General features: G+C 38.3%; 1 protein-coding gene across 17 annotated transcripts in view; it reads left to right on the top strand.

Moving 5' to 3' along the window:
* The window catches only part of LOC110454909 (kinesin light chain-like), a 56,413-nt gene that overhangs the window by 39,266 nt on the left and 6,076 nt on the right, over positions 1-11,071 (top strand). For 12 of the 17 annotated variants that reach the window (XM_021504706.1, XM_021504716.1, XM_021504703.1 and 9 more), the window contains 2 exons: positions 2,507-2,554; positions 6,329-6,395. In XM_021504706.1, coding sequence (XP_021360381.1) covers positions 2,507-2,554; positions 6,329-6,395 — 115 coding nt within the window. The remainder of the gene's footprint in view (positions 1-2,506; positions 2,555-6,328; positions 6,396-11,071) is intronic. The other 5 variants (XM_021504712.1, XM_021504717.1, XM_021504719.1 and 2 more) reach the window with 1 other exon arrangement.

Below are 11,071 nucleotides of genomic sequence, written 5' to 3' on the forward strand. Positions count from 1 at the left end.
TGGAGGAAGTGCATTCTCACACAACTCCGTGGGTGTCGATGCAAACCTGGGCCGCTAAAATGTCTCTTGGTAATAGAAACTATGCCTAGCCTTGCCTTGCTTATATTATAGGTAGTATGTTTTCCTGGTGTATGTGTACTTTGTCTATGAGATGACATAGTATGTATGCAGTAAGACCTCGGTTGAGGATGTGGTTTTTACCTTATAAGACTTATGTACTGCTGAGGGTGTGGTCTTTACCTTGTAAGACATATGTACTGTTGAGGGTGTGGGATTGCTATATACCAACTAATGTTGTAATCTGCTAGTTTTAAACCAGGCAGTACATTGTACCAGTTTATTTTGGTGTGAGGTTTCTGTTTCATATTTAAATATATATTGATGTTTGTTGTAAACAGGTTCATTAGCACAACAAGTCAGATGTAACTGTGACCTGTTATGACTGCTATGTTACTATAACCTTTATCAGACAAATGACAAATGTATCAACCTGAATGTGCAATTGATTCACCTTCTGTTTATGTGTATGTATGCTTAAATGTTAACAATGTAAGAAATGACAATCAAATAGACAAATCCATGTCGCTATGCTAAATCTAGGACCTTGCCATAGATGTACAAGAGCCTTCGTTTCAGTTGAGTACTAGCCCCCTGTGGTGTGTCCAGATAGCTTCCTTTATCTGCTGTTTAAACAGGTTGCTTTCTCTGTCAAACACTGTAGAATTTTCCCGATCAATAACCTGAATTTGCTGTGTGACGTGATCCGTGAGTGCCAGATTATTGATCATGGACTGCTTTACATGTGATGACTTCAAAACACATTGTAGGGTGATTTCTCTCCCAATGGTGGGGAGATTTTTTTCGGGCACTCTTGTACAAAAATCATAACATGCAATTTGATCTTGCATTGAGCAATATTCATAAATTCAGACTTTTTCATATGATTCCCTTTGATTGCTTGCTTTCTGAACAGAGGAAGCCGAAAGATTGGTGTTTATATGCACATTTCCAGTAATGTAAGAACTTCTGATACATTTCAATATCACAACCAATTGCAGGATAAATCTTGATTCTTACTGGGAGGTTGTTTTTTTATGTAAAAATATATCTTTTCCAGTGATTTTCTTTTCGTCTTGTCTTTCTGGTGTTCGCCAAAGTCAGATCACAAACCGCTTTCCAGTATTCTGAATTTCTGACACATGATGTGTCTCAGTTCCTGCATCCATTTTTGCACGCGTATGCTGCAATAAGGTGTTTAATCCTTAGTGTGTACTAGGATATTGTAGGTTTTGTCGGCTTTCAGATACTGGCATGTGTGTATCTTTATCCTTCATACCAATACCGTCGTTACTTCTTCATCTTTCTTTATGAGAAAAGTTTCATGGAATGGCATGATGCCATCATTTGTTCCCCATATGTGAACTACACTCAGTTTTGGACAATAAGGTGTTGATATGTGTAATCAGACCTCCTTTGACCCTTTTTTGGTTATCACCATTGTGTCATCAGTATATTGTTTCCAATAATAGCTTGGCTCTATAAGAGCAACAGCTATTGCTTCTTGCTCCAGATGTTCCACTATTGGCCACTATAGGTGACACTGGACTGCCCATAGCTGTGCCAAAGCATTGCAGATAGATGGCATCTGGTAAGCTGAAACATGTTGTCAGCACCAATTTTAGCAAATCCATGACTTGCAGCAGGACCTGTCAAACTCCAGCACCTAACACCCAATTGTATATATGGTTATAGCGCAGCCAAATCGATTTGTCAGTTTGTTGGTCATCACTCACATTTTCAACATCTTGGTGTACATACACACTAAACTCATCATTTGTCTGACGAAGGCGACAGCACATATCGTACTAGTCATTGAATTGCCGCACAGAAACATTTCTTAAGTGTTATAAGACCCTGTATACCGTACATATTTACCAACCCGTAAAAAAATGTATAAAATTTTATTTAATGTATACCAGTAAGTTGTAAAGAGCTGGGACACTACGATGTCAGGCTTTGGTTTCATGAATCACCTGATCAAAGACTTCAGATTTTTTTATAGGGAAAATATTTGACGAAAAAACTTTTAAGTTCAGGAACATTCGTAAAACCAGGGCCTGGTTGTTGGTTTTTCATATGGATTTGGTCTGTAGTTTTTTTAACCAATGTTTTCTTTCTATGTCATATTCACTACATAACTGATCTTATTAATGTAACCAGTACAATGTATATGTACATAATTATTGCCTAACGTTTTATGTTAAAAGTGTCTAACACCCTACCAATATGTGATTAACATGAGATTTTCACATACAAAATAGTCAGACATATTTACATACATCACTATTAGTAGCAAGGCAAGGAGTAGATTCTTTGTTTCTTATTGCTTGTTCTTTCATTTCTTTCTTTCTTTCTTTCTTACTTTGAGTTTTGATTACTATTTATTTAGATCTTTATGAAAATCTCCTTTTTTGCTTGTTTTACTTGGTTTTCTTCCCTGCTACAGTTGGTATGACACACCCATACCTCACTACTGGAATTCGTCTAGGTCAAGGTTTGTGTCTTGCCTCATAATCATAATCTTTCCACACCAGACCCACCTCATTAGCATAATCCTTCCACAATCGAACCCATCTCATTAGCATAATCTTTCAGACATGCCTCATTAGCATAATCCTTTCATGCCAAACCACCACATAAGTTTACAAATTTCATGATTGCACTGCAAAAATGATCAAATTAATATTGACAAAGTTCTCTGTTTCAAGGCAAGAATGGCGTAAATCTCATATAAAACTTGTTTATCACAGACTGCAAGGGTATACAAAAACAGTTCTGTGCAGTAAAACATGTGTAAAATAAACCCCTGGTGACAGAATTAATTTGTTTCTAGGGTAAACATATTTTATAACAAACCAAAAGCGGAAAACTTAACATTATAAAACTGGTTTACAATGAACTCAACGGGACCTAAGATGTAAAGTAAAACATGTTAATTGATCCCAGGGGATCTACATAATTTGTTTGTAACAAACCTCCGAGGACTTACGAAATAAGTTCGCTACATTCAAGCATGTTTATGCAAAAAGGAGCTGAAAAACAAGTTAACTGTAGTGAAACATGCTTATAACAAACCCTATGGTACTTACAGATGTTCCAACCATAAAAGTATACAGCTTCCAACCTTTAACCTTCACCGACCTTCCAACCATAAACCTCCACTAACCTTCCAACTATTACCCTAAAGAGACCTTTCAGCTATAAAGCTACATAGACTTTCAAACCGTAAAACTGCCCACACCTTCCAATCATAACCCTACACAGCTTCAAATACTAATCCTACATAGAACCTGCAACCATAAATCTGCACAGACCTTCCAACCATAAACCTACACAGACCTTCCAACCATAAATCTGCACAGACCTTTCAACCATAAACCTGCACAGACCTTCCAACCATAAATCTGCACAGACCTTCCAACCATAAACCTACACAGACCTTCCAACCATAAATCTGCACAGACTTTCCTACCATATACCTACACTGATTCAAAAACTCATCCTCTATAAAACTTGCAACCATATACTTACTTGGACCTTCCAACTATAAACCCATGCAGGACTTCCAACCATAAACCCATGTAGGACTTCCAACCATAAACCCATGTAGGACTTCTAACCATAAACCCATGCAGGACTTCCAACCATAAATATATGCACAGCATTCAACCCTAAACCTTTACAAACCTTCCAACCATAACATTAAATAGACCTTACAACCAACAAACTACTCGACTTCAGACCATAACTTACACAGAGCTAACCTTCCAACTATTGAACTATTCAGCATCTATGTAAAACCAGCAGAGCTCGCTGCCATGAACATAAACAGAACTTCTCAAAGTTAAAGTCTTTAATGAGAATTGTCATTTCTATGTTTTTCAGTTTCTGTATATATTGTTTTGATCGGCAAGATTGAGATTTAACTAATATCAATGTCTAGATTAACTGGGTTTAAGCTGGTCTTTTGGCATTTGTGCTTATTTTAACTTCAGGAAAATGATATGACATAGTGATACAAGATTATGAAATAATGATGTTTTATATTATGTACCTGTATAGTTCTGTGCAGGCACTGGTACTGTATCGTAACATATAACTAGATGTTAACTAGTAACTAGCCATTCCGGTATTACTACAAGTAGAAAACTTGTATACCATCATGCAATAATGTACTTTAATTTTGAAAAATGGCAACTACCATAAAATACTCTTGAGATTTTTGTAGCATCAGATCTTTATCATGAGACTCTCAGTTAATTTATTATTGTAAGACAGCTGTAACCATATGTATGGTTAATTTTGGGAAAAAAACATGTAAATGTATTCTCCCTTAAGGATGTACTCTTCTGAGGTTGGTTAATTTTGGGAAAAAAACATGTAAATGTATTCTCCCTTAAGGATGTACTCTTCTGAGGTTTCAGTCACGTTCAAGTCTCGTTTTGATCTGGTGTAACAGGTTTTAGTAATATTTAACAAATTATGATAGGTTTAATAGCAAACACACATCTGAAAAACATGTCAAAAAACTAGATGTCTGTTGTGTGTAGAACATTTTTTACAAGAATTTGAAAAAATTGACCAATTTGGCGGCCATTTTCAAAAAGTGTATTTATGTGAATTTCTTGCGCTTCACAAAGGGCAAAATTTCACCTTTTTTTACACTAGATTGATCACTTAAATTGTCATTGTGTCACCATTTTTAAATGTAGCAGGTTCAATCTTGCTGTACAACTTTATAATGTTCAATATGATTAAAATAATATGCAAAAAAGTGGAAAGTTATATATTATTGGTATTTTTTTTTTACATATTAGGGTAACTGAAGCACTTGATTTTTGACCCCGAAAAAGGTGAAAAATAACACAAATAATAATGGGACAAAAAAAGAAGCACACCATTTTTGTGGCTGTTTTAGTAAGAGAAACACATTTTCTTTTGATTCATTGAATACTAAAAAAAGTTTAATACAGGAATTTTTTATATCAAGCGTTAAATCTGCAAAAAATGGTGAAAAAATGTGCATTTTTTCATTAAAAAAAAGGGTTGGGGGTAACTAAAATCGCATTTCTGAGTAAAATTGATAAAATTAATAAATTTCACTTCCATAATTTAAAAGAAAATAATATTTTTATCAATTCTACAAACATTCATACTTATCTGATAACACACTTGGAAGAAATTGTATGAATTTGTTCTGCAAATGGTCAAAACCCGAAAATTCACCTAAAATCACCTATTGTGTTAAATTGGTATCTTTGACCGATCATAGCACAAAAACGAACACACAGACATATATTTTTTTTGCATTTTCTACTATGCCATTATCTCCTTTTTCATAAAATCAATATAAGAAAAAAAGTTTAATACAGGAAATTTTTGACTTCTCAGAGGTGTACATCCTTAAGAATATTTCTGTTCATGGTGATATTTTAATGCCCTGTTGTAAAATATGATACAGGATGATCTTCAATGCAATTATATATATGTTGTCAATATATGACTGTAATAAATATGTCTGTGCATGTTGATGTGTGTATAGTACGTCGCAGATAAAACCTGTCCTTTTTGTGATGTGGCAGAAATAAATGTACCATGATCATTGCTGTTGAATATATGATACACAGGAAGGGCTACAAACACTGCAGCCCTGCCATCTGATGTCTGTTGTAGTTTATAGAATACAACCAATGTGGTGTATGGCAGCAGAAATGTAGAATCCTGAATTTATATTACAGCTTTTTCATACACTCCAATTCAGACTTAGCCTGTGTTTAATAATGGAAGCGTTGCCAATAAGAATCATGATACAGGTCTTGAAATAAAAAGAAGAAATTTTTAGTGATGTATTGTTTTCCAGATTCACTATTGTTTTGAATTTTAGTTGAATATGAAATGGTTTGTTGAATATTGTTTAACTTGTAAGAGTATATATAAGTTGTAGTAATAGCCTTGTGTTTAAAGCTCTTTTGGAAGTTAATGTTGATTGTACAGTGAATTTGTTAAAATAATAGACAGTTATTCATCAGGACAAGAATGCAAAGAAAGAACTTTCATGATAAAAGGAACCAAACGCCAAGAAAAACACATTGGCTGGACCAAGAAGGTTCTGTTGTACAATTATACAGTAGAATGGCTGGACAAACCAGGTCCCACTTAAAAAAAGTAGTAAGAATGTTTTGAGCTTCACTCATGATTATATTTTTGTGTTGCCGAGTTATGTCATTTGATATCGGTATGTAATGTTGTCCCATCTTATATTTTTCAGTATGAAAAGGGCAAGCTCCTTGTCGGTTCTCAACAGCTTAAATAGTAGCAGAGATGATAAACTGAGTGTAAGTCTGTACCCATTGTATCTAGTCTGTACCCATTGTGTCAAGTCTGTACCCATTGTATCAAGTCTGTACCCATTGTATCAAGTCTGTACCCCTTGTATCTAGTCTACCCATTGTATCAAGTCTGTACCCATTGTATCAAGTATGTCCTCCTTGTATCTAGTCTGTACCCATTGTATCAAGTCTGTACCCATTGTGTCAAGTCTGTACCCATTGTGTCAATTCTGTACCCATTATATCTAGTCTGTCCCCATTGTATCAAGTCTGTACCCATTGTATCAAGTCTGTCCTCCTTGTATCTAGTCCGTACCCATTGTATCAAGTCTGTACCCATTGTGTCAAGTCTGTACCCATTGTGTCAATTCTGTACCCATTATATCTAGTCTGTCCCCATTGTATCAAGTCTGTACCCATTGTATCAAGTCTGTCCCCGTTGTATCAAGTCTGTCCCCCTTGTATCTAGTCTGTACCCATTGTATCAAGTCTACGCACTGTATCAAGTCAGTCCCCCTTGTATCTAGTCTGTCCCCATTGTATCAAGTCTACCCACTGTATCAAGTCAGTCCCCCTTGTATCTAGTCTGTACCCATTGTATCTAGTCTGTACCCATTGTGTCAAGTCTGTACCCATTGTGTCAATTCTGTACCCATTATATCTAGTCTGTACCCATTGTATCAAGTCTGTCCCCCTTGTATCAAGTCTGTCCCCATTGTATCAAGTCTGTCCCCCTTGTGTCTAGTCTGTACCCATTGTATCAAGTCTGTACCCATCGTATCTAGTCTGTACCCATTGTATCAAGTCTACGCACTGTATCAAGTCAGTCCCCCTTGTATCTACTTAAATAGTAGCAGAGATGATAAACTGAGTGTAAGTCTGTCCCCATTGTATCTAGTCTGTACCCATTGTATCAAGTCTGTCCCCATTGTATCAAGTCTGTACCCATTGTATCAAGTATGTCCTCCTTGTATCTAGTCTGTACCCATTGTATCAAGTCTACGCACTGTATCAAGTCAGTCCCCCTTGTATCTACTTAAATAGTAGCAGAGATGATAAACTGAGTGTAAGTTTGTACCCATTGTATCTAGTCTGTACCCATTGTATCAAGGCTGTACCCATTGTATCTAGTCTGTACCCATTGTGTCAAGTCTGTACCCATTGTGTCAATTCTGTACCCATTATATCTAGTCTGTACCCATTGTATCAAGTCTTGTACCCATTGTATCAAGTCTACCCACTGTATCAAGTCAGTCCCTCTTGTATCAAGTCTGTCCCATTGTATCTAGTCTGTACCCATTGTATCTAGTCTGTACCGATTGTATCAAGTCTGTACCAATTGTATAAAGTCTGTCCTCCTTGTATCAAGTCTGTCCTCCTTGTATCTATCCCGTACCCATTGTATCATGTCTGTACCCATTGCATCTATCTAGTCTGTACTCATTGTATCTAGTCTGTCCCCATTGTATCAGGTCTGTCCCCCTTGTATCTAGGCTGTTCCCCTTGTATCAAGTCTGTTCCCATTGTTTCAAGTCTACCCATTGTATCAAGTCATTCCTCCTTGTATCTAGTCCGGACCCATTGTATCAAGTATGTCCTCCTTGTATCTATCCCGTACCCATTGTATCATGTCTGTCCCATTGTATCTAGGCTGTAGCCATTGTATCTAGTCTGTACCTATTGTATCTAGTCTGTAGCCATTGTATCAAGTATGTCCTCCTTGTATCTATCCCGTACCCATTTTATCAAGTCTGTCTTCTTGTATCTAGTCTGTACCTATTGTATCTAGTCTGTAGCCATTGTATCAAGTATATACCCATTGCATCTATCTAGTCTGTACCCAATGTATCAAGTCTGTACCATTGTATGTAGTCTGTACCCATTGTACCAAGTCTACCCACTGTATCAAGTCTGTACCCCTTGTATCTAGTCTAGACCCCTTGTATCAAGTCTGTACCCCCTTGTATCTAGTCCGTACCCATTGTATCAGGTCTGTCCCCCTTGTATCTAGTCGGTACCCATTGTATCAAGACTGTACACATTGTATCTAGTCTGTACTCATTGTATCAAGTCTGTACCAATTGTATCAAGTATGTACCCATTGAATCTAGTCTGTCCCCCTTGTATCCAGTCTGTCCCCCTTGTATCTATACCGTACCCATTGTATCATGTCTGTACCCATTGCATCTATCTAGTCTGTACCGATTGTATCAAGTCTGTCCCATCGTATCTAGTCTGTACCCCTTGTATAAAGTCAACCCACTGTATAAAGTCAGTCCCCCTTGTGTCTAGTCTGTACCCAGTGTATCAAGTCTGTACCAATTGTATAAAGTCTGTCCTCCTTGTATCTAGTCCGGACCCATTGTATCAAGTATGTCCTCCTTGTATCTATACCTTCCCCATTGTATCAAGTCTGTCACCCTTGTATCTAGTCTGTCCCGATTGTATCAAGTCTGTACCCCTTGTATCAAGTCAACCCACTGTATCAAGTCAGTCCCCCTTGTATCTAGTCTGTACCGATTGTATCAAGTCTGTACCCATTGTATCAAGTCTGTACCCATTGTATCTAGTCTGTACCCATTGGATCTAGTCTGTACCCATTGTATAAAGTCTGTACCCCTTGTATCTAGTCTTTACCTCTTGTATCAAGTCTGTCCCCCTTGTATCTAGTCTGTACCCATTGTATCAAGTCTGTCCCCGTTGTATCAAGTCTGTCCCCCTTGTATCTAGTTTGTACCCATTGTAGCAAGTATGTACCCATTAAATTGTGTCAAGTCTGTACCCATTGTATCAAGTCTGTCCCCGTTGTATCAAGTCTGTCCCCCTTGTATCTAGTCTGTACCCATTGTAGCAAGTATGTACCCATTAAATTGTGTCAAGTCTGTACCCATTGTGTCAAGTCTGTACCCATTATATCTAGTCTGTACCCTTGTGTCAGGTCTGTCCCCATTGTATCTAGTCCATACCCATTGTATCAAGTCTGTACCCATTGTATCAAGTCTGTACCCATTGTGTCAAGTCTGTACCCATTGTGTCAATTCTGTACCCATTATATCTAGTCTGTACCCATTGTATCAAGTCTGTCCCCCTTGTATCTAGTCTGTACCCATTGTATCTAGTCTGTCCCCATTGTATCTAGTCTGTCCCCATTGTATCTAGTCTGTCCCCCTTGTATCTAGTCTGTCCCCCTTGTATCTAGTCTGTCCCCCTGTACCCATTGTATCTAGTCTGTACCCATTGTATCAAGTCTGTCCCTATCTAGTCTGTACCCATTGTATCAAGTCTGTCCCTATCTAGTCTGTACCCATTGTATCAAGTCTGTCCCCCTTGTATCTAGTCTGTCCCCCTTGTATCTAGTCTGTCCCCATTGTATCAAGTCTGTACCCATTGTATCAAGTCTGTCCTCCTTGTATCTATACCGCACCCATTGTATCAAGTCTGTCTTCTTGTATCTAGTCTGTACACATTGTATCTAGTCTGTACCCATTGTATCTAGTCTGTCCCCCTTGGTATCTAGTCTGTACCCATTGTATCAAGTCTGTCCCTATTGTATCTAGTCTGTACCCATTGTAACAAGTCTGTCCTCCTTGTATCTATACCGTACCCATTGTATCAAGTCTGTCTTCTGGTATCTAGTCTGTACCCATTGTATCTAGTCTGTCCCCATTGTATCAAGTCTGTACCCATTGTATCAAGTCCTCCTTGTATCTAGTCCGTACCCATTGTATCAAGTCTGTCCCCCTTGTATCTAGTCTGTCCCCCTTGTATCAAGTCTGTACCCATTGTATCAAGTCTGTACCCCCTTGTATCTAGTCTGTACCCCTTGTATCAAGTCTGTTCCCATTGTATCTAGTCTGTCCCCCTGGTATCAAGTCTGTACCCATTGTATCAAGTCTGTCCTCCTTGTATCTAGTCCGTACCCATTGTATCAAGTCTGTCCCCCTTGTATCTAGTCCGTACCCATTGTATCAAGTCTGTCCCCCTTGTATTTAGTCCGTACCCATTGTATCAAGTCTGTTCCCATTGTATCAAGTCTGTACCCATTGTATCAAGTCCCCCTTGTATCAAGTCTGTACCCATTGTATCATGTCTGTCCTCCTTGTATCAAGTCTGTCCTCCTTGTATCAAGTCTGTACCCATTGTATCAAGTCTGTCCTCCTTGTATCAAGTCTGTCCTCCTTGTATCTAGTCTGTACCCATTGTATCAAGTCTGTCCCCCTTGTTAACTCACCTGGACCAAGGTGAGCTTATGCCATACCGTGGCGTTCGTCGTCCGTCCGTCCGTCCGTATGTCCGTACGTCAACAATTTCTTTAAACGACTTCTTCTTCTTAACCACTGGTTGGAATTAAACTAAATTTGACTAGAAGCATCCCTAGGTGGTGGGGATTCAAAATTGTACAAATGGTGGGGCTGACTCCCCAGGGGGCTTAGGGGCGGAGCCAAAAGGGGGCAATTTGGCTATATTGCCGCAAACGACTTCTTCTGTAGAACTGTGCACTGGATATCAATCATATTTGATCAAAAGCATTCCTGGGAGGCAGGGATTTAAAATTGTACAAATGGTGTGGCTGACCCCCCAGGGGGCTGACGGGCAGGGCCAAAAAGGGTATTTGGCTATACTGCTTTAAGCGACTTCTTCTCTGGAACTAAGAAGTGGATATCAACCATATTTGACTGGAA

This window comes from Mizuhopecten yessoensis, unplaced genomic scaffold (genome assembly GCF_002113885.1).
Source record: "Mizuhopecten yessoensis strain PY_sf001 unplaced genomic scaffold, ASM211388v2 scaffold8111, whole genome shotgun sequence".
Lineage (NCBI taxonomy): Eukaryota > Metazoa > Mollusca > Bivalvia > Pectinida > Pectinidae > Mizuhopecten > Mizuhopecten yessoensis.